Source organism: Neomonachus schauinslandi, chromosome 12, assembly GCF_002201575.2.
Source record: "Neomonachus schauinslandi chromosome 12, ASM220157v2, whole genome shotgun sequence".
Classification (NCBI taxonomy): domain Eukaryota; kingdom Metazoa; phylum Chordata; class Mammalia; order Carnivora; family Phocidae; genus Neomonachus; species Neomonachus schauinslandi.
Window position 1 is genome coordinate 94,832,095 of NC_058414.1, and position 15,833 is coordinate 94,847,927.

Genomic DNA, 15,833 nt, shown 5'->3' on the forward strand with positions numbered 1-15,833 from the left:
TTATGATACATGAACACTGGGCAGCCTGCCAAAAAACCAATTCCTTCAAAGTTTATGGATTGTTATTTGGAACCATTTTTTGGTAAATCAGTAGCTAGGAATCAATCAATAGATTGCTAAATGGCCAATTGTCGGTTTGTATCTGTCACCCACTGTAAAATATAGTCAATAGAGCCCGTAGGTAGCCCATCCACTGATTCCTTCTTTGCGACCCTAAACAGTCACAGAAGATGCTCCTTCTTTCATCGCATAAGCTCCTCTAAAGCGCAAAGGTGGATTTCTGTTGCTGAAAGCCGCACGGTTGATATTTCTAGTGAGAAACTGGATTTTCACGTCTCTTTCCTAGGCTACTCTAATTCTCCTATCTGGAGTCCTTCCATGACTGATGACCTCTACACTCCAGCAGTTCTCTTAATAATTCTGGCATGTGCAGCTCCAAGATAATCCGTATTTAATGGTTACTTTATTTCATCTTTGGCTTGATATTCTTCCTCCCCATTACAGTGTCATTGGCTCTAGATAATCTGTCCTTGGTGACATAATCCCCTTTCTGTAAAACTGGTTGTCAGATTAAGTGATTAACTTAATGTGTAACTAGATTGTTAACTTTAAAAGTTTATCTTCTAAAAATGACAAAATGTATAATATGATGTCTAGATGTTTTTTTTTTTTTAAGATTTTATTTATTTGACAGAGAGAGAGATAGCGAGAGCAGGAACACAAGCAGGGGGAGTGGGAGAGGGAGAAGCAGGCTTCCTGCTGAGCCGAGCAGGGAGCCCGATGTGGGACTCGATCCGAGGACCCTGGGATCATGACCTGAGCCGAAGGCAGACGCTTAACGACTGAGCCACCCAGGTGCCCCTAGATGTTTTTTTTTACAATTCCATCCCAATCTTTCCATTTTCTCTTCATAGTGGAATGGGGGAAAATCAGACAGTGGTGACAGAGTTCATTCTACTAGGATTTTGTCTTGGCCCAAGAATTCAGATGGTTCTCTTTGGGCTCTTCTCTCTGTTCTATGCCTGCACCCTGCTGGGGAACAGCATCATCCTGGGGCTCATCTGGCTGGACTCCCGACTGCACACCCCCATGTACTTCTTCCTCTCCCACCTGGCCATCGTCGACATAGCCTATGCCTGCAACACCGTGCCCCAGATGCTGGTGAACCTCCTGAAGCCAGACAAGCCCATCTGCTTTGCTGGCTGCTTGACACAGACCTTTCTCTTTTTGACTTTTGCTCTGACAATGTCTTCTCCTAGTGGTGATGTCCTATGATCGGTATGTGGCCATCTGCCACCCCCTCCGATATTCTGCCATCATGAGCTGGAGGGTCTGCATCACCCTGGTGGTGACTTCCTGGGCATGTGGCTCCCTGCTGGCCCTGGTCCATGTGGTTCTCATCCTGAGGCTGCCCTTCTGTGGCCTCATGAAATCAACCACTTCTTCTGTGAAATCCTGTCTGTCCTCAAGCTGCCTGTGCTGACACCTGGCTCAACCACGTGGTCATCTTTGTTGCCTGGATGTTGATCTTAGTCGGGCCCTCTGCTTGGTGCTGGTGTCCTACTCATGCATCCTGTTTGCCATCCTGAGGATCCGGTCCCGGGAGGGCCGCAGAAAGGCCTTCTCTACCTGTTCCTCCCACCTCTGTGTGGTGGGGCTCTTCTTTGGCAGTGCCATTGTCGTGTACGTGGCCCCCAAATCCCACCACCCCGAGGAGCAGCAGAAGATGCTTTCCCTGTTTTATAGCCTTTTCAACCCTATGCTGAACCCACTGATCTACAGCCTGAGGAACGCGGAGGTCAAGAGTGCCCTGAGGAGAGCGCTGTACAAGGAAAGTCATTCCCAACTGGAGTGACATTGGAATCCCTAGGCTCAGTAGTTCCCTGGAGCCTTGGGTACTGTGTACCACCTAAGCTTCTCACTCTTTATATCTGAGACTGAATAATCCAAGAGATTCTGTAAAGCACTCCCTTTTTCTGTCCAGAAAGCACTTGGGTTTTTTTGCATTCATTATATGTAATTCTATCAAATATATTCTTTCATCTAATTGCACAGTCAGTTGAGAGCACCTAGAGGAATAAGTTGATTTCATCCACTGCTGTGGATCCCAAAAGGTTAAAATAGACACTCTACCTGTGACTTCATCAGGTGTGCTCAATAATAGCAGAATGCAGGCTTTACCGGATGTAGCCACGTCAGTGACCATTTTTTAAAATATTGTAGCCACAGAGATTTAGGACCTGTTGATACCTTTTTCCTTTTTTACTCCATATTAGGATGTTTCCCCTTAGTTGTACTTCTTCTTATAAATAGTAAATGTACCTAAATGCCTACTTAGACTTAGGGGAACACTGATTTTGTTGACTAAACCTTATAATCTGTCTTATAAATTTCTGTGGTCAGAAAGTAAGTCTGCACACATTCAGCTGGCATCCCAGGGAATTACCCAATGAAATCCACTTTCCAGCCTGCCCTGGGCTTTTGATGGCCACTTGTTTATAAACTCTTCTCACCTGCTTAAGAAGAGTATCTGTGATTCTCTCTGGACAAACACATACTCTTCACTAGGAGGAGTTAGCAAGTGCTACAACCCAGCTCTCAATGATCAAGTAGTGATGGAAAGCCCCAAGTAGAGGCAACTGAATGGGGAGAAAAGGTTTTAACAATAATAATAGTAGTCAACATTATTACTATGTACTTACTCCGTGCCATCCACTGCACATAGCTAATTTATACAGAGATCACCTCATTTTATCATAAAAACCCATTTCTCATTACCATCCCATTTTACAGATGTAAACATTAAGCAAATGGCAAATGCTAGACCCATGCCCCAATGATCTGACTCCCAAGCCTTCTTTATACAATGTAGTACACCATTATCAATATGATCAAATTAAGAATAAGGCTAACCTATCCCAACCTAGTATATTCTAAGGGTATATGGGTTTCTTCTCAGTCTAATAGGTGCTGCAATGAGGCTGGGAGAGCCAGAGATTATAGAAGGTCTCTTGTCCCGGTTGGTGACTCCTGTGGTCATGGTCACAAAGAACATTAGGAGCTTCTGAGCACAGAGAGGGTAGGAATGGAGGCTGTTCTCAGTGAGGTGAGAGGTTTGGTTTAGAGCTCAGCTGGTAGCAAGACGCAGAACCAAACATCTCTAGTTTCACACACACCTCTCACATGTTCATGCACATTCGTGTGCATGTGTGCACACACACACTTATGGACTCCTTACTATGGTGAAGCACTCTGTTCTAAGTACCTTATAAGTATTATCTTTTTTCATCCTCATAACTACCCTATGAGATAGGGACTATTATCCACTCTTTGTGGGGAGAAAACAGAGACACAAGGAGATTAAGTAACTTAACCAAAGCCTTGCAACTGATAAGTATCTAGTCCAGGATCAAACTTAGGTGATCTGCCAAACCCATAGGCATAACCACTAAATTAAAGTCAAAGAGATTGTGAAATTTCAGAAGCAGGAAATGGAAATGGAGGAAGAGAGTAAGAAACTTTCAACCTCCAACCAGAGGGAGGCATTGGGCTCCGGATAGAAAAGGTACTTATGTTTGCAAAAGAACGCAGCTAGAGCCCTCTTCCCGGGGCAGTGCTTTGGCGGGGCGGGGGGGGCAGCTCTTGTCTGAGGTCCGAGGGTCCCTGCAGTCCTGGCAGGTCTTCGGAGGCAATAGGCGGCTGCAGGTGGGAGCACTGCAAACGCCGCAGCGGCCTCATCCAGGCGAGTGCGCTGCGCCGCCTGGAGCGGATTGAGCCGCGCCCGCTGCAGTACAAGCTGCGGGAACCTGTTCTGCGAAAGGAGTGATTTGCCGGGCTGGACAGCCGAGTCCGAAGGGGGGTGGTCACGTGGCCCAGATTGGCGCAATCTGCAGGTCAGTCACCAAAGCCCTGGTAGCCTATTGTCAGATATACCGGGATGAGGCTTCCAAGAAGGCCATCCAAGACATCCTCATCCAGTATGACCCGACTCTGCTGGAAGTGGATTCCCAGCACTGAATCCAAAAAGTTTGACGGCCCTGGTGGCCGTGCTCGCGACCAGAAATCCTGCCAATAAACCCAGCATGAGGATCAGGGTTCACCTTTATAATAAACAAGTGTCACCGGACTTAAGGTTAAAACACACACACACACACACACACACATACACACACAACTTGACTTTCTAGTGGAGTGAAAATAAGGGTGAGATAGTAAAAGGGTCCAGGGATGGAAAAGGGGCCCCTTGACAGTCTGAACCATAAAACAAAACAATGGAAGAAGGAGGTTAACAGCGCAGTTTTAAATTGATGGGTCACCAAACAGAAGAGCCTTAGAAAGTGATCTTGTAATTTACCTAAACTGGATATACTTTGTAATTTGCATATTGCCTAACACAGTCTTTAATCTGCTGTTTCATGACAGGTGTCGGGTGCTGCATGGCAATGTTTGGTGGGATGCAGGGCAACAGAAGGACAAATGGTGAAGACCTGTAATGCCAGGGACAGGTTCTCAAAGGTAAAAAGCTCTCCTGGTACAAAGTGGAGCATCAGAAAAGAGTGGGGCCCAGAAAGCATGCCCCGGAAGCCACCTGTGTGGCCTCCTAACTCTGTGCAGTGCTCTCCTAAGGTTGGCCTAAGCATCTGGACCCTTAAACATGCAAGATCTGCGGCTAGGGACCGGGGTTCTAGGCCCAACTCTACTGTTTGATAGCCGTGCTCTTTCCAGGAATATCCTCTAAGATTGCCTGAGTTTCTGTCCCCCATCCATTAGGTATGCAGAATGAGAGCTGCCTAGGTGGCCTCATAGGACTGCTGAAGGCCTCAAACAAGAGGGGTGCAAATGGACACATTTGGAAGACTTAAAGTGCTATGCAAACATAAGATACTGCTATCATTATAGTTAATATTAGGTCAGAAGTTATTCTAATATTGTCAGGCTTGCTAAACTTTGAGTCTGGTATCAAAGCTATTCCTTAGTCAGCGGGAGCATTGGGGTTGATAAGTCACCCAAACCTTTGCCCACATGGCTTCTGCATCCCCCCCTTCAGCCTCGAAGGGAATAGCTTTCCCCAGAATCCAGCCTGCAGACCAGACTCATGACCTTTTTGTGAGTCAGTTGGCAAAGGCCCCAGGGGGAATCTCTCTCTCTTTGAACCTGTTCATAGCCTATCCACTAAGAAAGCATGGGGGACCCCTTTCCTAAACCAAAGGAATTCAGATTTCAGGGTTTTTTTTTTCAGATTTTGTTTTTTATTTCCAACATGTACCATTATGTATCATCTCTCTACAAGGAGAAGGACAAGAATCTGTTCATCTTTTCATCCCCAATATCTTAGCATACTCACTAAACATTTGGCAAGTAAAGGACCCTTTATCCATTAGCCTCATTTCCAGATTTTCAGTGTTGAACTTTCTTCTGATTTCTAACCTTGTTTACATCCCTCAAGTGGCAGATTATAGTAGTAGAAACGCAATTATAGCTGATAATTATTGAGCACTTACTATGTGGTAGACACTACATAAAATGCTGTAATAACATCTTCACATTACATCTGTGGAGTGGACACTGTTACTATCATTATACAATGATGAGGAAATAAAGTTTAGAGAAATTAATTAATTTACCCAAGGTCACAGAATTATTCACTGATGGAAACAATTCAAGACTAGGCAGTCTGGCTTTAAATTCACTCTGAGTTTTTCTTTTGCAGAGAATCTACTGCTATTCATAACCTGCATGGCTGGCATAAGGACTGTTCACAATATGTACTTAGTAAACTTCAACTGAATGAACAAATAAATATTCATTATATTTAAATTTCCACCAAGAATTTATGCACCTGGGGATGTGTTACCCTTCATTTCTTTAAGTTAGGGTGTCTTATTGTCCATTAGATTTATCCAATTCTTGCCTTTTAATATATTCTTATGTGATGGATAGTAATAATTAAGAATATGTTATTGCTGGGTGCCTGGGTGGCTCAGTCATTAAGCGTCTGCCTTTGGCTCAGGTCCTGATCCCAGGGTGCTGGGATCGAGCCCCGCGTTGGGCTCCCTGCTCCGCGGGGAAGCCTGCTTCTCCCTCTCCTACTCCCCCTGCTTATGTTCCCTCTCTCACTGTGTCTCTCTCTGTCAAATAAATAAATAAAATCTTTAAAAATAAAAAAATAAAAAAATAAAAAGAATATGTTATTGCTCTAAAATCACAGAGAAGAAAGGAAAAAAACTAGGGTAGAAATTTAGCACTAAATATAAAAAATCCTGGGGATGTGTATTCATTTCTATCATAAGAAGCAGTGGTCACTGGCTTCTCCTGGACTGTGCCAAATTGCTGAGCCTGTGATCCTGGAAGGCTAGGATGTTGCCGGTGCCAGACGGGAAGCCATGTTAGGGTGTTGCCCTTGAAAACTGGCAAGAGGGTGGAGGCAGTTGTGGGCCGTAACTACTGGAAATGATAGGGATGGGGAATCTGTTTGTGGTCGCTGGTTCACTTGCCGCCTGAAATTAGCACCTGTGGCATCTTTGACATGTGTACCAGGGATTGCCAACCACCAACCTGCAGGATTGTTGTTTACTGTTTGCTGTGAATGTAAAGTATCATCGTTAAATATGGGTTGTTGAGGGTAGACAAAAATGAAAGGAGGGTTGCAATGTAACTGGATGAAAGCATGACTGTGTTTCTCCAACTAGCAAGGAAGTGTCTTTCTCTCCTTGCTTTCTTGACAAACTCTGTTGGCTCATTTTGATGTGTTTTTTTTTAACCTGTGTTTCTGTTTTTTTCTATTTTAATTTTTGAAATCACATTTGGTCAAAAGAAGAGGTGGATCCTTGAACACACTTGGATTTACACAACAGAGTGCTGGTTCGGAGTTGGGATATCTGGGTTCCCAGCTCGGTTTCCCCACTAACTCACTGTGTGACCTTAGAAAAGTTGCTTACTCTGCTGGCCTTCAGGTTCTTTACCGATAAAATGAAATTTGAACTAGGCACTTTTTAAGAGTCTTCTTATTTTCTTGTTCTCTGTCTCTCTGTTGATTTCCTCACATTTCAATGAAATTTGGATTTTCACTTTTTCAAAGGAATGTAGATTAAGTTCCATGAAGAGAAAATGAAGTGGACTCAAAGATAATTGAATATCCTGGACTTTAAACATAGTAGGAACTGAAGAGTAACTGCTGAGTCAATGAGTGAGTTGAGTATTTACTGAATATTTATTTATTGAAATTGCATAAGGCTGGCTGAAATAGGAAGTGAAATGCCTACTCTTAGAAAAGTCAGTTTTATTAGCCTCCTAGGATCTTATTAAATATAACTTTCATTGGGAAAGGTTCTGGGACCAGAAGTCAAACTTTATATCGAATTTGATATCTCTGTTGCTCACATTGTAAATAATAATTTTCATATGCAGTACTTAATGAGCACTTACCAAGTGTCAAGCATTGTGCTGAGATATATGCATTATTATCTTGTCTAAATTCCATGACAATTCCATGAGTTTAATGAGTTTAATACTTTTATTGCACTCATGAAAAGGGAAGGAAGAGAAGGGGAGGGGAGGGAAGGGGAGGGAGGGGGAGTGAAGGGGAGGGGATGGGAGGGAAGGGAAGGGAAGGGAGGAAAGAAAAAGAAAGAAAGAAAGAGAAAGAAAGAAAGAAAGAAAAGAAGGAAGGAAGGAAGAAAAAGAAAGAAAGAAAAAAAAAAGGCAAAGAGACAGTAACAACTTTGCTGTGATTACAAGTGGGTGACAGCCTGGGCTCTAATCCAGGTCAGCCTGACTCCAAAGACCACACCCATAACCAGTAAGCACACTGCCTCTCTATAGCCTAGACTCATAGAATCTTTTGCTGTCTATAATTAAGTAACATTCAAGAAAATCAGCATGAATGTTCTGAAAACACATTTTTTAAAAAAGATAAAAATAGAGCTAACGGAGTTTTCAATACATATTTAATGAGCAAAATAGTAATATACACATCAATTTTTTAATTGGGCAAGAATTATATAGATATAAGCAGAGACAAATGAGCCATGCACAGTGGAAATGAACCACTCATGAATACGGTGAGAGATGTCTAGGCTCTCTAGCAATTAGAGAAACAGATTTTAAAGCATGAGATACCATTTTCTGCCCATCAAATGGGACAAAAATAAAAAGATTGATATTTTCTAGTGCTGCTGAGTATGTGGGCAATAGTTTGGGTGGCAATATAAATTGATTTGGTGCTAATGTGGGAATATAGCTTCAAAAATTGAAGTTTGTACTCTTTTTAATGCAACAACTCCATTTCTAGGAACATATCCTGCAGAAATACTCACATATATGTGCAAAATATATACATGTATGTTTATTTTAAATTGAAGCATTATTTACAATGCAAAATGTTGCAAATAAGCTAATATTCTTCAATGGTGAGTCTGTTAAATAAAACATGATAAATCTATACCATGAAGTATTATGCAACTATTAAAATAAATTTTCTCTCTCTAATGTCCAGGGAAGATTCTCCTAAAATAAGTGAGTGAAGGAAGTCATACTGATGTAGTACTTTCTCATTCATGTAGGGAAAAAGTTATTTGTGTGGGTATGTGTGTGTGTACAGGCATATTAAGGCACAGGAAAATGTTCAAAATGATACACACTGAAAGGTTAAAGAAGATGACTCTCAAAATGGAAAGTGTACTATGGAAAATAATACTACATTATTAGAAAATTTTATTAGAAAATGTTAGTGTTGCAATTTTTTTTTAAAATTTATTTTAGAGAAAGAGAGAGAGAGCAGGGGGAGGGGCAAAGTGAGAAAGAGAGAGAGAATCTCAAGCAGACTCTGCACTGAGCATGGAGCTCAACGTGGGGCTCGATCCCAAGACCTAATCATGACCTGAGCCGAAATCAAGAGTTGGATGCTTAACCGACTGAGCCACCCAGGCACCTAATTACTTCACTTTAGGAGAGAGAGAAAGCACCTAGAGTAGTGCTCCTAGCCTTGAGGATTTAGTAGAACACTGACTTTTGTTGAGGAAGATAGGCCAAATGGTGCTTATAGAGAGTCACTGCATTTTTCAGGCAGGTCAATTAGGCAAGTTCCTTGAAAAAGATGAATAGTTCTCAGAGAAAAGAGGAGCCATCATTCCTCTGAATCACCCATGAACATTTTGGAAAAGAGGGAGATAGAGAACTAGATTCTAGAGCAGGTGGCAGTGAGGAGCTAGATCCTCAGGTGGGTGTGGTGCCCAGCAGAGATGGCGCCACGATCCCCAGGCCTCCCTGGTCCCAGGAGGTCTGCGAGAAAAGGCTGGGCAATGCCACCAGCCTTCACAGACCAACAGGCTTGCATCAGGCTGGTTCTGGGCCTCCTGGTCCGGCTGCACAGTGGATGCCTCCCTCTGGACTGTAGCGCACAGGGCCACAGCGCCACTGGGGCTCCTCTTCCTCATACCAGCGCTGTTCACTGAAGTCAGGGAAGAAGGCTGCAGTCTCTCTACCGGCTGAAACCACAGAGTCAGAGCCATGGGTTATGTTGCGGGTGTCAGTGAGGCCGAAACTTCCACGAATTGAATCTGGGGCCACGTGACGTGCTCGAAACTCTGGTGGGTCCCATCAGTGTCCTCCAGAGCTGGACGGCATCCTTGCGGGCGAGGATGTAGGCTCGGATTGGCCCTCTGGCCATGAACTCCACCAGCCGCTGATAGCTGATAGCAAAAAGGCCCTTCATGCTCTTGGTAAAACTTCCGGCATTCTTCTTTTCTCCACAGCAGTTCTCTCATTCGTACAATAAGGAACCTGTTGCTCAGAATCTGCTGATGAACAGGCTCCAGAATCAGGGGGTGAGCAACAGCGTCAGGCTTGATCAGGGCCAGAGGAAGCTGGAGAGCCTGAGGGCTCCGCAAGGTCGAGGTCCTCTCACTCCCCTCTCCTCGCTGCCCCTCATTTCTCCGGGCCTGCAGCCGCGCGACTCCTGGCCCTCATACCAGGACCTAAGCGCACCCCAGATTCAGGGCTGTTCAGGCACCAGCCCAGCCGGAGTTCAGGTCTGGATTCACCTGGTCCTCCACCGCGGAGCCCGGCCACCAGGCACCGCGATAGCTACCCTGCGCGGTCCCAGCGGGGTCCTTCGGGCGTTTGGCCGGGCAGCCCTGCTGGGGGTCCTTGCCGGGAGGCCGCGGACCGAGGGGGCCGCGGAGGCTGGGTGTGTGAGGCCCGCCGGGAGACGGCGCAGGGGGAGCCCCCGGGCTGAGGCGAGGCGACCTGCAGCCCCAGGCCTGGTCCTGTCGGTGGCCCTTGTCTCTCCCCAGCGCTTGCTCCGGGTCGCACGAGCAGTGTTGCAATTTTTAAAAAAGAAAAAGAAAAGCGACCCAGGTCCTTACGCCTTGTAGAAGCAAGTCATACTCCTTTCCCTGTGGCTCCCAAGCTTGGCCTGGGCATTGGAAGGCGAAAAAGCATGGCGGCTCTCGTGGAGCCTGACCCAAAAGTGGACTGGGCATTTTTGCTCACATCCCATTGGTTAAAACTTGGTCATATATGATGTAGTTTTTGGAATGTTGGTGTGTTTGGTGAAGTCCAGAGTCAGTGGCCAAGAAGGAATTCTTGAGACGCCTTTGGTGCAAAAAGGTGGCTGTATTAAAGCGCGGGGACAGGACCTGTGGGCAGAAAGGGCTTCCCCCGCTGCCTGCTGCCCCAGGATTGTGAGGAGCAACTGATTAATTATATACGTTGGGGTTGGGAGAAGTAAAGATAAGGGAATTTCCAAAAGGACTTTCATAGGTCAAAGAAGACTCAGGATCCTGGAGGAATGTTGTAATCTGCCTATCTCAAGTATTTGTCAATGGGCAGCCCATTATAAGGACATTTAATTTTATCTAACTTTCCTTCTGCCTTGGGTTCCCACATTAATATCTTCGCACAAAAACGCAAGGCAGTCTGGGAGATATGGTCTCTGTACGTACCCAGGAATAAGAGGAAACTGGTTTGGTAAACATCTCCGCTCTCGCCCACAAGTAGAGAGTCCGTGTTTCTAGCCCTGTGATTCTCGTCAGGACAACAGCAAAACTCTAGAGAATACTGAGAGACATGTGAGCCTCCTCCACAGATCTTCAAAAGCAGCACTCCCACTGATACATACAATCGATTTTTTATCTTCAATTTTATGTGAAATACAACCCAAAGCTCCAAGACAAATCCCCGTGGTCCTTCTTCAGTACAGAAATTTTAAACGGCAACTGCTCCCTCGGTCACTTCCTGAGGGATTCAGCCAGTATCAAACCGGAACCATCACACTGCAAGAGAGTGGGTAATCTTGTAAACCCAGGTTCAGATACGCCACACTCAGTTGTGTCCTTGTTTTGCTTCCCCATCTAGACGATGGTGAGAAGATACCGCCCACCCTGTCTATCCCAAGGGGACAGTGTGAGCTTCAGAAAAGGTAATATACCTATCATTATTTTTTTAAACTGAAAAGAAGTCCTAAACATTGTTCTTAGTCCTATAGCAGAGAAATTCATCAATTATCTTCCCTCATCTTTATTTTCCCCTTCCCTACTTTCTGTATTTTTTACCCGACCCCCTTGTAAAAGAGATCGAGGACAGTTTAGTTCTAAGGAAGGTATCGGAGAAGAGTCAAAGGAGTGTCTGAACAACAGATATAATTGGGCAAAAGGGTTAGATTTGGGGCACCCAAATTAGACAGGTTTATGATCCTTTCTGCCCAGAAAGTAGGCTGTGATAGGAGACTGGACAGCTGATACTTTAAGAGGGTAGGGAGAATGGAAAGGCTGAATTTCTAGCTATCCAAAATGATATCCCCATGGTGTTTGCACCGAACTTTAAGAGCAGAAGGAGGTAATGACTGAAGTTGGTTACAAGTCGAAGTTCTAAGGGATCGAATCTTCTGGAGTGCAGAAGACAACCAGCACTCCATGCCTGGGTTGCTGGATCCTTCTGCATCAGATCCAGCAGAACACATGGTTAGTGTGTGTGCAGTGGGATTCTTTCTGTGGGCTGTGGTAACACTACTGATAAAGTGATACGACTTCATGGACTCTTTGCCCTTTTGTGAAGCCAGCGCCTATTCAGTATAATTTTAGAGGCAGCCTGGACTTACAATTACCTCTCCCTACTGCCTTCAGATACCCAGAATTTCTTTTCTTTTTTTTTTTAATGTTATGCTTGTCTCTTTTTTCTTTTTTTTTTTAAGATTTTATTTTTATTTATTTGACAGAGAGAGACACAGCGAGAGAGGGAACACAAGCAAGGGGAGTGGCAGAAGGAGAAGCAGGCTTCCCAAGGAGCCGGGAACCTGATGGAGGGCTCCATCCCAGCACCCCAGGACCATGACTGAAGCCGAAGGCAGACGCTTAGGCAGACGCTTAACGACTGAGCCACCCAGGTGCCCCACCCAGAATTTCTTTAGCAAGAAGATCTTTTGTTTCACAATCATAGATAAACTTCATATGCAGATGCCCATACCCATGCTTGGTTGCAAATCACAGGTGCTAGGGGACCTGTTTGGATAAGAGAGTCCTAGATACCTAAAGGGGGGGGGGGGAAGGAGGGAGGCTGGGACTCCCACTGCAATTTCACCTATTTTAATCTTTACCTCTTCTGAAAACTGTGGCCACACCAAATTTTTCAGCTACCATTTAAGTCTCTGAAAACTGCCAGGAGACTTAGAAAATAATAAAAACTAAACAAAACCAATAAACACTAAGTTCCACCAGTAGGGGGGCTGATTAAGTAAAGACTGGTACCTCCATACAGTGGAATACCATGCAGTTTTTAACAAACAAAAAGCATTGTGGATGTTCTCCATATCTTATATGGAAAAATCCCCAAGATACATTGAGTCAGGTCAGGGTAATAGGAAGAGGGGTAAACACCCTATATCTGTATGTGGTTATATGTGTATAAAATAATTCTGGAGGACTACTCAAGAAAACAAGCAGGCTAGAAACAAAGATGATGGTGACAAGCAGGAGCATATCCATGCTGAAGCTTATAAAATTTGAGGCAGCTTCTTTAAGAAAAAGAATGTTAACTTATGACTACAAAATTAGTTGAGAGCCTCAGAAAGGGCCCTTGGTAGGGGCTCTGAAGCTTAATCTTCTCTAGCACATGGTAAATCCAATGCTGGGGACAAGCAGGAGGGAGAGAACGTCAAAGAATACTTTGAAAGCTGCTAGAAATTTGAGCCATTCTTACCTATTCAAGAAACAAAATTTTTAAGAAATCAGTGTTTTCCCACATAGCTTTGGAAAAAGAGAATTGATTAGGTGACCCAGCCCCGTGAAAAATTTGAGTTCATATAATCAGATTCATAACAAGAAAATTATGAAAACTATCATGGTAACTATCTGAAATACCATATTTCATCTATCAGGTTGGCAAAGATCAAAAAGTTTTAAAAACAGGTGGTGAGGGCATGGCATGTCCTTCATTGCCTTAATTTGGTCTGAGTGACCTCCATGGAGAATGATTTGCCCATGCCTCCCACGATTACAGATGCACATACCATTTGATCCAGCAGTTTGGCTTCCAGGAATATTTCCTACAGGTGGACTGGCACGTGTGCAAAGCAATGGATGCCAAGGTTATTCACTGCAGCATTGTTCCTTCTGCCAAACTACTGGAACTACCTCCATAGGAGACTGGCTAGATCAATTATGCTACCTCCATTCACTAGGATGTTACACAGCTGAAAAATAAACCAGGAAGATCTTTATGTACTGACACGATAGAACAATCTTTATATATTTAAGCAAAAAAAAATTTAAAAAAAACACAACCCAGGTTTCAAAATATATTGTGGGCTATCATGGATGTAATATATTTCCTATAAGCACAGAATGTTTTTGCAAGCATTTCACAAACAACCTGCAATATGGGAGTGACCGGAAGGGAAGTGGATAGCTGGGGGACATGTGTGAAAGGAAAACTTTTATACCTTTAAATTTTGGAACAACATGTCAATGTGCGACTTTTTTTGAAATAGGACTTTTGAAAAAAAACAGTGTTTTTTAATTCTGCAAAATCCACCTTAAACTCTAATGAAGCCTGACGCTGGTCAAGGACAACCTGTTGAAGTCCCAAACCTTCACAAAGTTCCACTTAGGATGCGGACCAAGCCCAGGCAAAGAAAGATTTGAGAAGACTGTTTACTCTCCACTGGACGGTAGAGCACTCGCATTTAGAAGTCTCATCAGTTATTCAATGAGCCATGAGTGTATTATCCGAAATGAAACCTACCCCTGGGGATTATTTTTTTAGTGGACCCTATTAAATTTCTAGGAAATGATTCTTCTGTAAGTTCATGGTAGCTATGAATTCTTCTCTGAGCTGCCCATTATAGTGCATTAGCTCTTTAAAGATGAAGAGACCTCCTCTTCCTAACTCCTGGAGAAGACAGAAAAGGGCCATGGGAGCAGTGTTTCTTCTACTTTCCTTTATTCTCATTGGGGATTTCGAGTTGCTTTGCTGAATTTAAAGAAGACAGGATCGCTTGGGACATGGTTAAAAGCCAAACCTGAGGACACAGCCTAAAAGAAACAAGTCTGAGCCTGGGAGAATATTGGATCCTAAGTATGGGTCATTCTTCTGAACATAAGAAAACTGTCACTGATGGAGAGCTGCTAAAGCAGGCTTCAAAGATTGATAATATAGGAGATACCTTTTGTTACTCACAAATTGTATATTCCAAGAATGGTTTAGGGCCAAGAATGAGTTGCAAGATTTTTTTTTTTTTTTTAAGAAAGACTAATCTTTCCAGAACAGAAAGGCTTGTGATTTAAAGCACTTATTTCCACAAGATGGTGCTATAGCTTCTGCCAAAAGAGGACACTCACATTTCCTTCAGGAGCTAGAAATCCAAAATAAACTTCTGATGGGAACGAGATCTCTTTGTGCTTTGGTGAATCTGTCAGAGAAGCCTGTTGTGCAGAAACGTTCTGGTGGGGTTGATTTGGGTCAAAAGGGTGACTGAAGGTTGTTCAGGTAGGAATGACTTCCACCACCTCGACACATCCCGGAGCGGGTGTCTCACTCAAGGCTTCGTGCTCACCTTCAGCCCCTCCTTTTCCAAAGTGCTCCTCTTCCCACGGTCAGGCATGTATGTGTGTCAGGAAGGGAATGTGGGTATTAAGGAGTGGCATACATGTCCCCACTCATGGAAATGAATCTCCCACACCCACCCACACTGTGCACCCAGGGGCAGCTCGAGACTCAGCTTTTCAGAACTTTCCCTACCACTCTGGCCCGCATTAGTTATACTTTCCTTTGAATTTCCCTGGCATTTGGAATATTATTTTACCATATCCATGTAAATTCCCCAAGTTCTCTTGAGACAGAGTCTGTGTCTTAATTGCCTTTGCATATCCCTATATAACGACAAGCATTCTACCTTGAATTTATGCATAGTAATGAGATTGTGAAAACAGACAATCTAAAGTAAGTGTTCAATGACCTTGGTTGGCAGCCTGAGTAATTGGGAGGAGGCTAGCACCAGCAGGTCATTGCCTAGGAGCTAGGAGTGTGATCTCCTAAGTCACAACCTCTCCGATGCTGTTTGATCATCTCTAAAGGGATGGGATTAAACTGTCCTCCTGTTTTTCTTTTTAATGTTTTGCCTTTATGACTTTAATGTCTTCAGTATCCCTGCCTTGAGGGAGCCAAATTCATAAAGCTCACCAGGCGATTGTGATGGACTCTGGTAAAGAACTACTGCCCACGTCACGGTTCCCAGATCTGGCTTCTCGTCTTCATTGCATGGGGCACTTAAAGACAAGCAACAGCAAACAAATAATCTTTCCTGGAGATTGTGCTGATTTACCAGGGTTGAGAACCAT

The 15,833-nt window shown here is 43.9% G+C and overlaps 1 protein-coding gene and 1 pseudogene across 1 annotated transcript; one reads left to right on the forward strand and one right to left on the reverse strand.

Moving 5' to 3' along the window:
• Positions 1-918: 918 nt before the first annotated feature.
• LOC110582798 (olfactory receptor 2A1/2A42) lies at positions 919-1,855 on the forward strand. Its single transcript, XM_021692819.2, is given in 5 exon segments — positions 919-1,244; positions 1,246-1,418; positions 1,421-1,468; positions 1,471-1,539; positions 1,542-1,855. Coding segments are annotated over 5 exon segments (930 nt in total).
• A 7,478-nt stretch (positions 1,856-9,333) lies between these two features.
• Positions 9,334-15,833, reverse strand: LOC110582797 (annotated as a pseudogene).